General features: G+C 32.4%; 2 protein-coding genes across 2 annotated transcripts in view; one reads left to right on the top strand and one right to left on the bottom strand.

Annotated features, from left to right (window-relative positions):
• The window catches only part of LOC119836988 (myrosinase 1-like), a 22,765-nt gene extending 18,790 nt beyond the window's left edge, over window positions 1-3,975 (bottom strand). Inside the window, exon 1 of the mRNA XM_038362467.1 lies at window positions 3,934-3,975. Within this exon, the coding sequence (XP_038218395.1) occupies window positions 3,934-3,962 (29 nt within the window). The 5' untranslated portion in view covers window positions 3,963-3,975. The remainder of the gene's footprint in view (window positions 1-3,933) is intronic.
• A 5,199-nt stretch (window positions 3,976-9,174) lies between these two features.
• LOC119837005 (myrosinase 1-like) lies at window positions 9,175-19,911 on the top strand. The gene is made up of 11 exons (XM_038362483.1): window positions 9,175-9,197; window positions 9,632-9,735; window positions 10,902-11,049; window positions 11,886-12,052; window positions 14,848-15,108; window positions 15,751-15,842; window positions 16,375-16,522; window positions 17,233-17,393; window positions 18,067-18,216; window positions 18,524-18,615; window positions 19,263-19,911. Exons 2-11 carry the CDS (start codon window positions 9,633-9,635, stop codon window positions 19,495-19,497), a joined length of 1,557 nt encoding a protein of 518 aa, XP_038218411.1. The 5' UTR covers window positions 9,175-9,197; window position 9,632; the 3' UTR covers window positions 19,498-19,911.

The following is a 19,911-nucleotide window of genomic DNA, read 5'->3' as shown; positions in this document are numbered from 1 at the left end:
CTATTGAGATGATTAAGAACCATCACAACCAATACGAAACATTATTTCAATGATTACAATATTGTATCGATGGAATTTGAATGAACAAAAAAATTAATTTCTCAAATATTATCCTTTTACTACGAACCTACTCACCCGTATTCTATGAATACAATATATTGTGTGAAGTTGATCTATAGCGAAACTGAATTACATTGTTAACTGAAGCTATAATATACATACTAGGAATTCAAATGCTTGCTATGTGAGCCACTACGCACTGGTCACTTGCAATGGGAATTCGTCAATGACGTCATAATCTAAGGACTCTCCCCGTGAGTATGGAAACCCTAACTTAGACTAATTACTTTTAGTAATTTACCACTAATTACACTATCACACTAATATTATAAATGTGAAAGTTTGTTTGGATATTTGTCCGTCAATCACGCTGTAACTACAGAACGGATTTTGATGAAATTTGGTATAGAGACAGAGTATGAGCTGACTTGGGTGATAGGATACTTTTTATCCCGATTAAAAGCTCCCTTGGGATAAAACAGGACTCGTAATATCCGGGTGGAGGCGAGACGAGCGTCTAGTTTTATATATGTATAAACAGGCAATTTTTATGTATTTAAGATTGTCCTCCTAGTTTTTGTATAAGAAAGATTGCCTTATATATGCTCGGTTTTTTGATGCAGCAAAAATATACATGTCGCCGTTAGGTTATAAAAACCGTAATGTTATAATCTTACTCGCGAGTGATAATTTAGCATTAGCCTACATTGTAAATGTATCATGCTCCGTTATATTATAATACGAATACATCGCACTAATGAATGAATGAATTATACTTTTGTTGTACGGTGTACGAGTATAGTATACACAAAAAACAAATAATACGGAATAAAAAATTAAAATACAAATACACAACATGCGGCCTTATGGCTACAGAGTCATATCTACCAGGCAACCAAAACCAAAGCAAACCAAAATAATGAAAAATGCTGAGAATTTATCTCGAGCATTCTCAGAGGTGTGAGCCTCTGCGAATGTTCATGGGCGGTGGTGATCGTTTACAATCAGGCAAATCACCAGCTCAGTTGCCCGTTATGACATAAAAAAAAAATTATCTCGAGCTTGTCTCATACGTCCGTCAAGTGCAGATTCTAGGCCCAGGGAGCTACCATACTTTTCCTATATCGAAGCGAATAATTAAGTACCTATGTAGATAAATATAATAACAGTTCATTCATGAATAGCGGTCCGCCCCGGCTTCGCCCGTAGTACATATATAGCCTAAGGCCTTCCCCAAAAAATGGGCTATCTAAAACTGTAAGAATTTTTCAAAACGGACCAGTAGTTCATGAGATTAGTGCGTTCAAACAAACAAACAAACGTCTTCAGCGTTATAATATTAGTATTACATTTTGCACTAAAATTACAATTACTTATTGTAGGTTTTACCGCAGTTATGGTCATTTAGTACTTCGATAAAATCTTTAATTATATATCTGTGTAAACGATAGACAATTATAACTTTACATATAATTCAATGACGTTATAAAAATTTATGAGTTCCTAGTAAAATATACTTGATTTTTGAAAATTTACTGGATCTTTTAACCCAATTAACTAGGAAGGAGGGCTAGATCTATCGTATAGGCTAGTTTTTTCGTATTGTAATAAATATTCGAGAAAAGGATGGTACGGCCGTGCCCTTTTGCTCGACTTAGCAGGGGCAAGGTAGTCTTGATAGGCAACAATAATCTCTAGGAAATTTATCTGTATTCTATTGAAGAATTGTTTCATAACATACTGCTTATATGTAATCGTATTACTCTTCAGTACATTATAATCTATCGATGTGAAAACGTTAAATTGCGAACTGAGTATACGATATTATATGTGTGATGGGGTTTGATTTATTTTAAATTAAACCGAAACAGGTGCTCTGTCTACTCGCAACCTGCATCTGAAAGATGTTTGAATAAATCCTATCCTACTGATACTATAAATGCGAAAGTTTTTAAGGATGTGTGTGTGTTTGTTGCTCTTTCACGCAAAAACTACTTAACCGATTGTAATGAAATTTGGTACGTAGACAGCTGGACAACTGGAATAACATATAGGCAACTTTTTATCCCGATATTCCTACGGGGTACGGACTTACGCGGCTGAAACCGCGGGGCGCAGCTAGTTCAGCATAATACAAAACTGATATATATTTGAATCATAGTCTAATATAAATATTGCTTTAAATTGCAAGTAAATATAACAGATCATAATATTTCTACAGTTTGCGCTCTCACGAGCGCGAGCTTATTTATAATATAACAGTTTCTATAATTTTACGGCGACAGATATAAGAAGTGCATCCTGATTGAATAATGACTAATTTCTCCAGTATTAAGCTAATCAGAATTCAACAAATATTACTTCTAATTAGTGTGTACTCGAATCGTTTTGTCAATCAAATAAATTAACTAATTGTCATAACATTCGCTTATTACATTGTTTTTCTTTATATAGCTATCTATAAATTATGTCAATATAAAATGTTACACATGCAAACTATCTACAATTAATAACACATACAGTACATACTATCCTAACTATAACATTATAAATGCGAAAGTAAGTGTTTCTTCGTTTGTCTTTTTTAGCGATTTTATGATATGATTTTAACACACTTCTATTACTTTCGTTTGTATGTTTGTATGCTTAGGTATCTGTTCGTAACCGATTCCTTTAGACAGATTTAATTTAAACTTTGTACACTTAAAAGAATCGGTGAAAATACAATAATCATATCAATTTATCTTATGACCCTGATTAGGATCGCCAGTATTAAATTATTACCTTATATACTTAGTATTCTAAGTGAGACAATTTAATCTATCCTATAACTAAGCGTGTTTTTAGATATTTTTTAACTACATTTAATATATCTTGCGAAAGGATAGTCTCCTTTCGATAGCGCCTAAGGCTACTTCTACCATTGTTGAATGTTTCACACATACGTAATGGTAATTTCATTTGATTACGCGAGCGAAGCCGCTGGTGAAAGGTAGTATCTATCTCTTTATAATAATAATGATCGATGTCTGTAAATGAAAATTATAATTGGCGGCAGTTATTAACCTATCTAGTACTACGTGATAGAAGAGATTTTTAAGTGTTTTGTCTGTTTGTCTCTTTGTTTCCGTTAATCTCAAAAAGTAACTATTTTATGCAATTTTATATTAATTGCTTTGTATTAATTGAATCTCGAATAAAGTGTTATATTTTTAATTAGGTAATGTAATAAATAGCTCTTTTAAGTACTCTTTGTTTGAACTGTAAAACTTGATTAAAATGTATTTTCCCAAACAAATACAATTTACATTACAGAATATTGCGATATTAACGTTTTATCAATTTCGTGCTATTAATTTTTTATGATTAATAAAATAAACACGTTACCAGAACAATATTTATATCGTAAGTTATTTTGCTGAAATTTTTCACTTGATATATTTTATTTCTTGTAGAAATATTAATAATTAATGGAAGTACGTCATAAAATCGCTATTGCAACCTACATAATATTTTAGTACATTCTACTTTGATATTATTTGAAATATTAAATTTATGGTAGCTGCTTTGTTTTGTTTAAAAAAAAAACTAACAATAAAGATTAATATATATAACTCACACATCAATAAAGATTAAAGTAAACAGAATAAATAACATTTGAAATGAATACTTTTAAAATGTATCGCACAGATTGGTTATAGTAAAAGGTAAATTGATTGATATTTCAAAAAAGCATTTACCTAAAATTATATTAAACCTCATAAAAACGCAATCACATATTTACAAAATTAATGCACTTACCTCCTATATATCCATTTAAAATAATACGACGTTCACAAACACATAAATAAAAAATAATAATGGGTACTTTACCTCAGCACGACTGAATATGTCAACGTCATATTTACATCTGAAAACGAAACGCTCTGTGGCAGTGTAAGATAAGTTAATGTAGATATTTGGTGAATCAAATGCATTAAGCTTCGTTCAGAGTAAGGCGAAAGCGGAACAGGATTCGCTCGCACCGTTTGTTTCAGTTTATTTGTTTGTGTCATTCGTGTTTGTCTTAGTTTGGGAGGCCAAGCGAGCGGTTCACTTCCCGGTTCCAATTAGCCAATGCTATGCTAGCAATTCGCGTGGCGGAATTCGCCTTACTTTGTAATGCTTAGCGAGTGTTTTGCATCCCACATCCTGCGCGGCTTTCGTCTTAGTTTGGTAGGCTAAGCGAGTGATTCGCGACTGGTATCCCGCGCGGGATTCGCCTTATTTTGGGATGGTTAGCAAGCGCTTCGCTTCCTACATCTTTTTCGCTTCGTATTAGTTTGGGAGGCTAAGCGAGTGAGCGTTTCGCATCCTTTAGCATCCTTCACATCCTTCGCAGGAAGCTACGTTCAAACTGAGGCAACGTAGCTTTAGTTATATGATTATTTGTATTTAGCCACAGATAACATAATAATACCAAGTATATTAGATTTGGCATCGTTCTGATTTATTGTTTTCTTATTGCACGAACGTTTCATGGCAAAATATTTTTGGTAAATTACATATTTATTTTATAAAAAAAACATTCTGCTAATTAAGTCAGCGTAAATATAATCAGGAGTCAGGGCCGTAGATAATAGGTTTTGATTTTAAATATTGAAAATTTGAATTTAATAAGTCGTTTATACACTATTTACATTTATTTATACATTGTTTATATATTTTGTCCATTAAAAGAGAACTGTACAAAACTAACTACGTTCTCAATAGTATAACGCGTTGAACGCATCTTTAATAGGCGCGGAGGGGTCGTAAGTGATCAATTATCTCTCTCGAAACAATATGTATGAAAGAAAGTCTTGGTAGTTACACCTATGTACAAGAATGTTTGAACAGATCATAATTATTTTTACCTGGTTGGTTTTGTTTTGCTTTGGTTTGGTTCAAATAATATATAAAAAACATTCTGCATTAAAGAAATTTCCTAAACTGTTAGCTCTATAGATTTAAGTGGTCGTGACTATTATAAGCCGACCACAAGAACTTTTATTACTACGTTAGGTATTTATAAGATAGCAATTTTATCAGAAGCCTCTTAAGAAGATCGCTCAAGTCTATCGAATGTAGATAACTCACATGTCTACAACAATGTAATAAAGATCTCTATAAGATATCTTTTTGACATATAAATCCATTTTGAGATCTTTTAGAAAGCAAGGAATTAAATTTACATTTCCTATACTGGGTGTGGCGTAATTAAATAATATGCAACAACTAAAAATTAATTAAAGAAGTGAGTAATTTTTTTTTATTTTATTTAGTTTATTCTAACGTGGTGTAAAAAATGGTCACACAGTTTTAACATTTACCACCGATTCGGAAAACAGTTTCTTCAGAGAAGAGACGGTAAGAAACTCTGTAGTTACTGTTTTCCAATCAACTCAATTTCACATTTTAATACACAGGTAACGTGTATACCTAATAATGGTTCCGAAGAACTGTTCTGTGATTCCTGTGGTCGTGTGGTTAAATTTTACAAAAGTTGTTCAAAGTGGCCACCATAAGCTCTAATATATACCCTACGCTTTACACTTATGCCTTCAATTTACTGCATATATCATTTAAATGCCTTTCGTGCTGTCATTCTTCATGATGATCAGGCAATTATAAACAATTTTGTAGCCCGCACGATCTCCGGACTTTAACCTGCTTGCCTTTTTTTACTGGCGTAGGTGTAAAAGATGGTAACTTAATGACAACAATATCATATGAAACAAAATAATATTAACGTCAATCGGTTGAAAACGGAGTAACCAAATATGAAAAAACCAATCGAATTAAGAACTTTGTTTAAGTTTATATGCAAGCTCAGTTCTACTTAGTTATATTGTTATACTGTTATATTAATTAGTATTAATAATCAAAAGTTCTGAGAATAATATAAATACTCTTCACATTGGTTATGGTTAATCCCAGCTTAAATCAGTACAGGGAAAAACGTTCATTCATTTACGAGGCTGTTAATGCATTCAATGAATTTTATGAATGTTACTTTTGAGGAAAAATGAAGTTTTTAAATGATTATCAATTAGTAATAAACAAGGGTACCGACTGCGGGTCGGGCAGCCCAGTCAAAGGAAACAAGAATAAAGACAGGTCACTTTCTAATACAAAAAATAAAATAGATCATGTACAAATTTTGATATTTCGACGTTTTTTTTCCCAACCTTTTTATTACTTTAAGCATATTTGCTAAGAGGAATTGACAGGGTAACAAATTTCTACTAACATTATTAATCCTAATGTCTTCTTCGTGATTTGAGTTGCAATGAGTTGAGTGAATGTGACGTTCAGTCAATTACTTTAGCATTAATTATTATCACTATTGAAATTGGGTAAGTTTTAGTATGTTTGTGATAGCCCTAATAACTATGAATTATATACACATGAATTGCATTAGGTATTTTCAGTCACGAATTCCATTCGAAAATAAAACTTTCGTTGGAGAGATTAAGGTCTTAGCCAGGGATAGATTCAGTTGAAGGTATATTTGTAATGTTTATTATTGTTTTGTATACATTAATGTTTTCACTTTACTAGCTAAGATTCATAACAGCAGCAGACAATGATAAGGAAGTAGACGTTACATTTATTTAGATTTATTAATACTAATATTATAAAGCTGAAGAGTTTTGTTTCCTTGTTTGAACGCACTAATCTCAGGAACTACTGGTCCGATTTGAAAAATTCTTTCAGTTTTAGGTAGCCCATTTATTGAGGAAGGTTATAGGCTATACATGTACCACGGGTGATTCGAGAATTTGTAATTTTTAAACAAAAAATTGTAAAAAAAAAAATAAAAGAACACCTAAATAAATCATCATAGGTAACATGAACTAAATTAAACAAGTAGATTCTTTTAAGATGGTTTCGTCGCTAAGACGGTTGAGGTATATACTAAGAAAATAAAACATCTGCCATATATAAGTAGGTATATCACTTAGGTTGAAAGCTTTCATGCAACACAATTCAATGGGACTCGAAAGCTCTCGATAATTCAATTGAAAAGGAATCTAATACTGGATATCTATTAATGCAATAGATAATAATTATAAGAAGCAAATATATTTATTTGCCGTCACAGTTTATTAAACTTATAAATAGTATTTACGTTGTGAAGGAATAGTTTTTGAAAATGGTTGTTTAAAGAACTGTACTACAGATCACTAACCAATGCAATGTTCATTGTATATTTTTAGTACAAGGTATATAATTGAATATATATTTACATTTCATATATAATATGTAGGACGTTCTGCTTCTCGGTGGAGTGACGACATTGGTTGCTATTTGCTGACCACTTAGGCGACAGATAACCAACAACCGGTATCAGTGGTGTGCCTTAGGAGAAGCTTACAAGCAGATATATATATATATATGCAGATACTTATTTTTGTAGCAGGTGAATCCTAAGATGCACCCGGGACCCCTTTATTAAAGCAGTTCGACAGAATGCAGGGGGTCTTGTCGGTATACCACTATTGCAGTGGAAGTCCCGGATAATCCTTCTTTTCCACATCCTTCCCATTCCATTCCTTCTTTCGTCGACCCTTTCCTTATCCTTAACCCCTTAAAAGTGGGGACTGTTGTCGTAGAGGCACTGCCTCTGCAAATATTCATGGGCGTTGGTTATCGCTTAACGTCAGGCGAACCACCAGCTCAGAAGTCCGCGATGGCACAAAATTGTATATTTATATTTTGTATTTTCCTTATGCAACCACAAGCTGTTGCAAGCAGCTTCGCCCGCGCAGTCTTAATCAAATATCACGGTATAAACTTTTATCCCCTATTTTATACCCTTGGGGGTAGGATTTATCAAAATTCTTTCTTAGCGGATGTCATAACATGTATCTGCATGCCAAATTTCAGCCCGATCCGTCCAGTGATTCGGGCTGGGCGTTGTTAGATCACTATGTCAGTCACCTTTGAATTATATATATTTAGATTGCCATTGCATACGCTATTGTGTAGAATACCGAATTTGTACTGTTGCCATTTGCATATTTGTAAGGTATACTTTTATTCATAAAAAAACAAGCACATAAAAATTATCTCTTAAGAACATAAAATTATATGATACAGCGCAGTTCTGCAATCTTCCAAGGCTACGAGACGGGCAAACAAACAAGTTTTTTCGAAATCTAATGGCGTAGAAAAGAAGCAGACGAAACAAAAAATATTATACGTAAATTGTAAAAACATATTTGTAATAACACTAGAAAGGCGTTATTACAAATATATTTTAATACAAATATAATTAAAAATAGAAGATAATACTAATGAGCATTAATCATTAGACACATAAGTTAGTAGGAGTAACTTTGTTGATCATTGTTTTGATTTATATAATTAGTTTGCCATAAGGATATACTACTAATATTATAAATTCTATCTATTTACTTCTATTTATCTATCTATCTACTAATATTATAAATGTGAAAGTTTGTAAGGATGTGTGTAACAAACACACACACATCCTCTTTCATGCAAAAACACCTGAACCGATTGCAATGAAATTTGGTACGTAGACAGCCGGACAACTGGAATAACATATAGGCAACTTTTTATCCGGATATTCCTACGGGATACAGACTTACGCGGGTGAAACCGCGGGGCGCAGTTAGTATTATTTACAGCCACAACAAATAAATTATTATTCTTCCATATTTACCTAGAAAATATTTAATTAGTTAATTACCAACAATAACTCTAATAATACCCCTTAAATATTTTAATCATCCATCACATAAGGTTTATTTAAGGTCTAAGCAATTGGCTTTTCGCAAAATGTTTCTTTTAATACATATTTTTTAATTATAGATTAGTCTTATCGTCTTTAATTTACTCAGAGGTAAACTTACGATAATCAGCCGAGTTAAAGATGAAGCTATGATAAATATAATAAATAGAGTTGATATGTGACTTGCGTTGTAAACGACAAGTTAGACGGTGCTATTTCAAATAACGCATGTACATTTTACTCGTATAAATTTTAAACAGCTTCGGATAATTGAAGTTACGGTATAAATGCAGTTGTTCAGTGACCATTGAGTTTAAGTATCAATTATGAGAGCCACTCAGATACTCGCGTTCAGGTATATTGTTATTTTTATTATGTATAGTGACAAAGGATATGAAAATAAACCGCTATTGAAGTGATTGGTAGTGATGACAATTTTATTTATATTTGTTTAATAATTCGCGGATTGTGGTTTAAAAAAATGTGTATAATATTGATAAATTCAGTTAAAGTGAAAGATCTTGGTGTAAAGTGTGATTATTTTATAAAAATACGTTTATTATAACTGCCTATAGATATTGCAATGTACCCAAAATCTATTTTGAAAAAAATTTTGTTTACTGAGAAAAAAGACATAAAATTAGTAAGGGTGTATTACTAAGCAATTATACATTTTTAAAATTGAACAATTTATTATTTTAGTTGCAGTACCTGAACAAAACTTACTAAATAAGCTTTATTGAATTATACGAAAAATAATATACAAATGGTATATTGATTTTTTTCTAGTATGTTACTGGCGGTTGGTTGTAGTAGTCAAAAGCTACCACCAAATTTCAAGTTTGGAGCAGCCACCGCCGCTTATCAGATTGAAGGAGGTTGGAAGGCTGATGGTAAGTTTTTTTTCTAATAAACAAACAAATTTAGGGGTATGAAAATAGATGTTGGCCGACTCTTAGAACTATCCGATATGCATACAACATTTTATGAGAATTGATCTAGCTGTTATCGAGGAGTGAACTAACAATGTGGCACGAGACTTTCATATAGTTGATTTATAATGTTTTATCCGCGTAAGTCCAAATTCCGTAGGAATATCGTGTTAAAAATTGCCTATGTGTTATTCCAGTTATCCAGCTATCTCTGTACCAAATTTCATTGCAATCAGTTCAGTAGTTTTTGCATGAAAGAGTACCAAACATACATACACATACACATACATCTATCCTCACAAACTTTCGTATTTACAATATTAGTAGGATAGGATAGGACTAGCTTTTGCCCGCGTTAAATTCGGAGTAGTTTAATAGATGTTATTATATAAGTAAACCTTCCTCTTTAATCACTCCATCTATTGAAAAAACCGCATCCATTACATACTTTTAAAGATTTAAGTACACATAGGGACATAAGGACAGACAGAGAAAGCGACTTTGTATTATATGTATGCATATATCTATGTAGTGATAATGGATAGGATATAGTTCCTCGAATAATTTGGCAGCATAAAAAATTCTGAACTTATTACATACGTATTGCATTAAAAATCCCTAAGATATTAAAAAACTGAAAACACTTAAGTATATATATTTTCCTGACTATTTATTTAAAAAAATTATTTCTCTTTTCCTTCATATAATATACTTTTCACTCCATTTAGCTGTGAGATAAAAGTTTTCACTTGAAGTTGATTTATTTATTTTTAAGCGGCATTCTCAAAAGGTTTTCAATTCTTCATTGGCGTGATACTTTTTGTGTTTTGCAGAAAATTGTTGTCATTTGGTCCACATCTAGGAACATCAAACGGTAGCTTCGGCATCTTTCTTGTAAAAAGAATTCATATGAAAAACATTTGGACAAAAGTAAAAGAAAAATTATAAATGAAATTGTAGAAAGCTAAAAGTAAACAGTATTCTATATTTTGGAATTAAAGTTTTTTTAACGAATTTTAAACGCGATTTATTCATTATATTATTAACCCGACGTTTCGAAAACTTTACAGCGAGCGTGGAGACTGAGTCACCCCTTGAAGAAAATACTAAGTATTCTATACTTTCAGGTAAAGGTAAAAGCATTTGGGACGAATTTGCGCATACGCACAAGGACGCAATTGTAGATGGCACGAATGGGGATGTAGCCGCAGACTCCTATCATTTATGGAGGGAGGATGTTAGGATAGCTTCAGAATTGGGACTTAATCAGTACAGGTATCATATTATGTACTAATATAATTTTTTAATATAATAATTTTAAATATGCATGACTGATGAAGTAAAGAAAAGAACGTGAAAAGGATAGAAAGTAAGATAGATATAAAATTTTCTCTGGATAGTTTTTAAAGTTTTTGATATGATAATTTTTGATAAAAAAAATATTGAGCTATTATTGTACGTAAGTGATAAATATGTCTTTTATGTAATTGTCATCTCTGTGATACTCGATTTTCAGGTGAAGAAATACCTCCATATTTAAGATAATATAACGCCACATGTTGTTGAATAAAAAGGAACAGAATCGAACCCATTAACTCTTTTCTGTGACGCTCATATGCTTATCAATGTACCAAGGAAACAAACAACAAAAAGAAATTTGTTCTGTAACTGTAGAAAAAAAAAATAATATGACTACTTGATAAGTAATAAAAAAAATAAAATAAAACATGAACCCCATACTCTCAATATAGCTTTCGTTGTGTTTCAGGAGTCTGTGTCTACCCGATACAGTACATAAAAGTTCAATTTAAGACAAAATAAAATATAATTGCATTTGTAATGTAAATCACTTTATAAAGTTAATTAAGTGGTAAAATTGATTGACTATATTTGAAATTAAAATTAACTGTTTATAATCACCTGAACAAGATTCCTGCTCGTGCGCACGGCTCTCTTGATTCCTTTATAATTGAGCTATTTACACGGCCTCGTTCCGTAATATTTGCAATTTTTTATATCACAGTTATTTCTTAAATATTTTTATCTTAACTTGTCCTAATACGTTTAATAGTTTTATATATTTAATAACCTTTTTTACTATAATCTTGTAGATTTTCGATATCCTGGTCTCGAATCTTACCAAGCGGTCTCCCAAACAATATGAGTAAAGCCGGCGTGAAGTATTACAGCGATCTTATTGACGAACTTCTGAAGCAGAACATTGAACCGGTTGTGACTATGTATCACTACGATATGCCTCTGAAGATACAGGACTTGGGTATGTATATCATACAAAGTTTTCGCCCACCTAGTTAAAGGATGGAATAGATTGTTTCATCGCTTTAAAAAGGAGTCTATGTCACTCTCTAGCCTCCCAACTACCTCAAGACATTGATATCATAAAATCACGTCGTTTCAACATGAAAGAAAGACAAATAAACAAAGTTTCGCTTTTATAATATTGCCAAAGGATATCTCTTTCTGTTTTAAGTATATTATTTTATTTCGCGTTTATAAAAATACATGCAAATTGTTCTCAAGTAATAAATAATAAACTTATACATGTACCAATTTGAAATCAACCAGAATCGTAAAATGATTTGGATATTTATTTTTGAACCCTTTAAATTTAATACACGTGGAATTTGTTAACTATACTTGTCTCGTTTTGGTATTAAACATTGTAGAAATAATTACGATAATACCAACTGGTTTTAGGATTCCAAAACCAAGGGTAAATAGGAAATGAATCTGTGTCAGTCAGTATGAACCGTGCTATATGACGGTTGAAATTTTCAGAGAAGATGCACTTTTGCTGTTATAGCAACAAACAATAGAAAATTGAGGATCAGTAACAGTTTGCACGATCACAAATTGGATAGGTGTCAATTTTTTGCATTTACTCTTTAGATTATTTGCACGGAACCCATGGTCCGTACCTTGAGTCCATAGTCCAACCTAAGTCACAGCCCGACTCGCACTTTGACTTCGCGATTAACATATTCAAATACCAATATAATTGGAACTAATGTGTCTATCTTTAACGGAATGTGAACGTAAGAAATGTGGCGTCTATACAGGAATACATTTATCTTACTTTGAAGGTTTAATTACGGTAGAGGAATGTACTTTAGACTCTAGTACCATCTAAGACTGTCTAACGATGCTGCGTATTTTCTTGGTATCATTATATATTTGTGTGTTTTTAGTTTTACTTCAACACATTTTCTCTGTGTAAGTTATAAATGGCGATTAAAGCTTTAAAAGACATTAGACAATAATCTTACTTACTCGGTGAAGGAAAACATCGTGAGGAAACCGGCATGTCCAAGAATTAAAAGTGACATCTGCGACGACATGTGACATCTGCCAACCCGCACTCGGCCAGCGTGGTGGATTATGGCCTGAACCCTCATAGGAGGCCTGTGTCCTAGCAGTGGGAACATATATGGGCTGATGATGATGAGACAATAACCTTGCATGAGGGATTGTTATCTGTCGACAAATTGTGACTCATATGCTTACAAACGAACAATTCAATTTATTATTTTTCTCAGGACTAAAATGCTAATACATGGCAGTTTTATATTATGCCGAGTATTTACTGTTCCCAGATGAAAGTTTCGGGTCGATGGAGATTCCTTTTGCGGGTTTCCGAATTCTGTATAGTTTATGATGATAACCGAAACTAACTAATAATATTGAATGCCCATTTAACAATATAATGGTGTCACCTCGAAAAAATTAATTGAAAATGCTCTGTATTACGGATCACGGTAGGTCGACAGATTAGGATGTTACGTCGACATAATTACAATGAACTAGCTGCGCCCCGTGGTTTCACCCGTGTAAGTCCGTATCCCGTTGGAATATCGGGATAAAAAGTCTATGTCTTATTCCAGTTGTCTAGCTATCTACGCACCAAATTTCATGCTATCGGTTCGTATAGAAATTGTACTCTTTGTAAGATCAGCACAGATTAAGATTGAATTTAAAATTTCATGCTATATACATATAAATTATCTTTAATAAAAATTACCAAATGAACGTAATAATATGAAAACACGAATATTTAATTTGACCTTACAAGTTACAATAATAATTATAAGTCGCTTTATATACAACCTTATACGTAATGAAACCAGTATTTTCTAACCAGGGTGGATTTTAATAACTTCTCGGTTTCCTATTTAATTAATCTTGTAATCTTTTCCTTTTTATAATACGTACTTTTTGTAATAACGTACATGTTATCATTATTATTACCTTATATAATGTTTTATGCAATGTTTAATTTATTAACTAAAATTCTTTTGATTGTAATAAATAAATTTTCAGCATTCTGGTAAGGAGTAGAGCACGCTTCGGTACGAATTAGGTTAGCTATAATAATCGTCATAAAATAGTAGCAACAGTAGCATGCTACTGTTTTTCGTCGGTAGGCGGGGGAGCCGGAAGCCCGTATCTTTTTCCTCACCCTTTCCATTCCTTTATTCTCGTCCCTTACTTATCTTTTTCCTTAAAAGCGGACAACGCATTTGCGACAGCCCTCTGCACATGTTGATGGGTTGTTTGATCGCTGATCTTATGGTGAAAAACCAGCTCAGCTGCAATTATTACATAAAAAAATAGTTCTATATCGCCTGGTGATCAAATTTTTTCTATTCTTTCAAAATTTCTCATTTACAAAGCATTTCAATGCTATAAAACTAAAAATTAAATTTAGTTCTATATCATTTATAATTGTACAACATTTAATACTCCTCCATCACCGCAATTTTCGTTACAAGGTGACGAAGATTTTGCTTACCGTATTAATATATACATAACTAGCTTTAAGCCACGACGTCACTCCTGTGGTACCCGGGTAAACGTAGCCTATGTGCTAATCCATAGCAGACTATAAAATATGATATAAATAATATAAATTTCATATAGATTCAGACGATATGCCATTTTCGCGCGAAAGAGTAACAAGCATCTATAAATCCATCCATCCATAAGTAGTAGTAGGATCGGAATCACTCGCTCATGAAAGCACATGAAAATAACTTATTAAAAGATTACTTTCAGGTGGCTGGACGAATCCTCTTATAGCGGATTGGTTTGCCGACTACGCAAGGGTTCTATATTCTCTATTCGCCGACAGAGTCAAGACGTGGATTACAATTAACGAAGCGGTTGTAATTTGCGATATGATTTATAACACAGGCATCTTAGCACCGGGTATTAAGAATGAGGAATTAGGCCCTTTTCTTTGTAACAAGCATTTACTATTGGCGCATGCTAAAGCGTACAGGGTCTATGAGAGGGAGTTTAAGGATAAATACAATGGTAAGAAGATTTTGATGATATTTAAATTTTTTATGTCATTTTCGGCAATGGATTTTGTGTCTCGCCTGATGATAAGCGCTACCACCACCCATGAACATTTGCAGTGGGGTCAGGTCGTTTGCACACCTTACGCCTCACCAAATAGATTGCTGACTTTAAAAGGAAAGGGTTTAATAAAGTATTGACGAGAGGAATAAAATAAAGGATTGGTAAGAGTAAGTATAAGAGTATAGGCCTCCAGATATAATATCAATTTATATATAAGAAGGCAGAGTATTTCTTATTTTCATTTATTTGAGAAATAAATAAAATATCTACTTATGCTAATTGTAATATACAGGATGTTACATACGCTTAATACGTAAAAAATACAACATGCAGGGCGCCTGTATAACACGGACAAAATTATTGCAATGATAAGAAATAACCACTGGAGGCACACTTTAATGTTAAATGTTTACTTACATTATTTATAACGTATAGACGTATTGAATAATGTAATTTTAATTTCAACTTTTAGAAGCAATAATTTAGTTATCTGAAGAATTAAATAGATGGTCCAATTCTATCAAAATGTCTGTAAAAATACGACCTCCCAGAATAATGCATTTGGATCTTGTGTAATTAAGGACCCTCTTGCAGGTCGACTGTCTTTATCACATAACATCCTATGGATAGAGCCATACCAGTATCCTCGTGATAAAGAATTGGCAAAGCTGGGCTTGGAATATATGGTGATTATTATAAATTATTTGAAAAATTTTAGTTCTAATTATGCTGCTGAAGAATTTTTTTATAAAATATTGGACCTTATCCACAGATGGTCTCAAAAACATAGGAAGTTTTCATTTTGACTGTGTGTTTATTTGGTTTTGTTGCTTGGTAACTCCGTGGGTTTTCCAAAGTGATTCTTCGATTCTGTGTTTGATATGATATTATTGTTATTTGGTCCTATTTTAGGATCTGGAGTGAAATCTTCCTCTCCAGAAACTTTGGTGATCGATCTTTTGGTGTAAAAGATAATCATAATACAGTTCAAATATTAATTGTGTATGTCTAACTCTAGATCTATTGGAAATAAAATGCCGAGTATTAAATAAAATGCAATTATTATTCTTGTGCCATTATATGTTTTTATGTATATGGACATACCTATATTAAGGAAGCTTGTAAGAGAAAGACCTATATATATACATAGAAGAGCTTCGATGAATACAACAACTACATAAACAACTGATCTTTGCGATGACTGGTTAATACCAACAGATTGGGCGCTACTCGCATCCCATATTTTCTAAAGAAGGCGGATGGCCGCCAAGTGTCGAGAAGAAATTGCTAGAATACAGCTTAAAACAAGGATTCAATTACTCCCGATTGCCATCCTTTACTGAAGAAGAGAAGCAATTATTAAAAGGTATGTATTAAATGTATGTAGGATAACTGTTTTTTCCTTCCTTTTAGTTTAATTTTTAGATATAACTATGTATATATGTAGTAAAAGGTTGAAGCCAAACCTTTATAACTTGTATAATTATTTTACTTTAATTTAAACTACTGAATATAACATGAAAAGATGTTTAAAGGACCAATGTATAATATCAGGCCCTTTTAATTTTTGTGAAAAAAAAATAACATAAGAAACATTAAATGCAAAAAAAGTTGCTAACGATAGCTCTTGAATTAAGATTTAAAAGTAATAATCGTATAGTATTATAATATTCTATGTGGTAATAATGTGACAGAATGTTAACACACTAAATATTTCATTTGACATTTGAAGACTAATTAACGGATTTGTTTTTTATTTTATTGGCTTACCAACGCTTGTTTACATAAAAAAAAATCTGATTAAAATACAATCGTGACTTAGGGCACAAAAGTTAATTTATTGTCAAAAACAATTCCCAAGTCTTTTATATTATTAAGCTCTTTGATGTTCTGAGAGTTTATATGGTAATTGTTGATTTGATACGCGATTTATTCATTAAATTATTTAGCCCGACTACGACGTTGAGTTTTTCAGTGAGCACGTTAACGTTAAAATATCGACACAAGAAAATGCTATATTTTATTACTCAGAATTATTATTATTTATGTTTTAAAATTATGCAATACTTCGCCAAGGTTCAGCGGATTTCTACGCTCTCAACTATTACACAACACACATGATAAGACCAGCCAAGGAAGGCGAGAAAGGAACATGGTTTCTGAACGGTTCACCCGAATTGGGCGCCATGTTGGAGATACCAGCTGACGCGGAGCTTAGTGCTTCTGTGATAATGCCGGTGCGTTAGTTTGGTCTATTGATAAATTTATTCATTTTATTAATTCGATTAGATCTAGAAACATTTTTAAATCGTTAAAACATACTTTTACCATTTATCAACGGTTCGGTAAGCAGTTCCTACAAAGAAGAGCCATGCAAAATCTCTGTAGTTGCTATTTAAGAATCATGTCAATTTATCCTTTTAATTTTTACATAATATGGATATCATGATAATTCTAAAAAACTGTCCTGTGGTTCTTAGGCGACAGCATTCCATAGACTTATATAAAGTGAATGTTGTAAAATACACATTGCCACTTGATAAACAAATTGATTAGATTTGTAATATAAGGACTTCAATTGTGATGTGGACATAAACACAATATATTGCTTTTGGAATCAGCTCAGAATTACTATTCAGTGGTATATACCTAACACAATTTATTCCCTCACAGAAACCAATTCGAAATTATTTATAATTTTTACATTTCCAAGTATAGCTAATTATGCATATACTTCTGTGCCAATTTTTATTGCAATAAATCCAAAAAATCTAATAATAATAATCTAGCTTAACAACTATCGCATAAATTAGAAAAAAATACGCTCTCATTATCCACTCCAGGATCATCATAGTGTTTAACCTAGACTAGACTATTCCCTTTATATAGCATCTATTCTTTTTGATACAGGTATACCCCAAGGGTCTCAGAAAAACACTATCATACCTCAAGAACAGCTACGGTGATATCGATATACTTATAACCGAGAATGGTTACCCGGGCAAACACCAGATGTATGACCATGTCAGACTTAAATATATAAAGGATCATTTGACGCAGGTAATTATTAATATATACAAATATTAATATAAACGATGTGTAGATAGTGATTCAGACTCAGACAAACCGTATCAGCCGTATCGATTATACTGGGTTAAGAGAGTCCTTTAGCGTGTGTACCATAAACGTGTTTAGCTTTCCATTCCAAAAAACCCGCGTCCTATTGCCTAACCGTAGCAAAGACGCGGATTCGAATCCCGTTTCGTGAACCATTTTTTTCTATTCTTTCAAAGTTTCATTTATAAAACATTTCAATCCTATAAAACTTAAAATCAAATGGAATAACTCATTAAATGAATTATTAAAGGTTTATCTAGCAATAAAAGAAGACAAAGTACATGTTATCGGTTACACCTACTGGGCGCTGATGGACAATTTCGAGTGGAACAGCGGGTATTCGTAAGTATACTAATTTGTTTTATGTCAGCCACCGAGCTGACGGGTCGTCTAGAGGTAACCAACGATTACTGTCCATGAACAGTTGCATAACTTATTTTCCTGTAAAAGTGTTGTTAGTATGTTAGTAGTTAATGGTGATAAAAAAGATTAACGGTGGGAGTAAAGGAATTGGGAAGAGAGATCAAAATAATACGGATTCAATCCACTCACCATAACAATAAACAAAATTTAACTCCTTAAAAAGAAAGAATAGCATTCATGTGCTTCTATTTCACGCCGATCTTCTGTGGGGTGTGGTGCCATTCCCGGTACGAGCTGGCCCTATTTGTATTATGTTAGTCTTACACGTATATCTGCTTCCATGTTTTAGGTCTATTTGAAACATAATATTAGATTTTATACGGTTACGTCGCTAGTGAAGGTGCGGCTTGAAGCAAGTCTTATTAAAAAGTGCCTATTACTGTTACATTTATCTTTTGCTTTGGAAGACTGAAAGGCGAATGAATATTGTGAATTTTACTATACCTTGTTGTGTTTAAAATAATCATAAGGTACTTTAACATCCCATTGATGTAACCAAAGATGGCTTCTTTTTGTTTGAGTGCTTTAAATGTCATCACAAGGATTAATAAGATTTTGTTTTTTAGGGTCACATTCGGCCTGTATGCAATGGACCATAAAGACCCGAAGAAAATTCGATCGCCTCGGCTATCGTCCCAGTACTACGCTTGCGTTATTAAAACTCATGAAATAAATGTCTCTGACGAATGTGTCAATGAGAATATTGAAAAATTGCATTTACAAGAATATCATAGCTTTGGTAATAGCGTTTGTGCTTCGAAAGCATTGATCGTTTTGTTGATTTTATTTTATTTTTCATAAGTGACGGATTAATTTAGGATAGTTGACAATCATTATAATTACTATGTTCGGCAAATTATGTAAAAGTAAGATAAGATTATAAATACCTAGTTAACATAATAAATAACATGTATAATTTTAAACGAAAAACTATACCCCTGCAAATTGTCAGAACCAGACCAAATTTAAATGGGTCCACACGGGAGGCAACAGCTTTCAAATCAAAAAAGAATCATCAAAATGGGTTAATCCACTTCAATTTTCTGACGTGACAAATCCAAAAAAGACAGTCGAATTGATAACCTCATTTTTTTGTATTTGGTTGAAAATAAAATTTTATCGTCATTAATTTATAATGATATATTACCAAGTAGAGCATCATTATTGATATCAAAGTTTTATTGTTTCATTGTTTACCAAATATGAAATAAATAT

Source organism: Zerene cesonia, chromosome 26, assembly GCF_012273895.1.
Source record: "Zerene cesonia ecotype Mississippi chromosome 26, Zerene_cesonia_1.1, whole genome shotgun sequence".
NCBI classification, from domain to species: Eukaryota; Metazoa; Arthropoda; class Insecta; order Lepidoptera; family Pieridae; genus Zerene; species Zerene cesonia.
Note: the sequence above shows the minus strand (reverse complement) of the source record. Positions and strands in the feature narration are given on the sequence as shown.

Bases quoted from the DNA above. Each gene is read 5' to 3' on its own strand.
- LOC119837005 (XM_038362483.1), top strand. From the start codon at position 9,633: ATGTTACTGGCGGTTGGTTGTAGTAGTCAAAAGCTACCACCAAATTTC. The intron at 9,736-10,901 runs GTAAGTTTTTTT...CTATACTTTCAG, and splicing joins AGGAGGTTGGAAGGCTGATG to GTAAAGGTAAAAGCATTTGG. The intron at 12,053-14,847 runs GTATGTATATCA...GATTACTTTCAG, and splicing joins TCTGAAGATACAGGACTTGG to GTGGCTGGACGAATCCTCTT.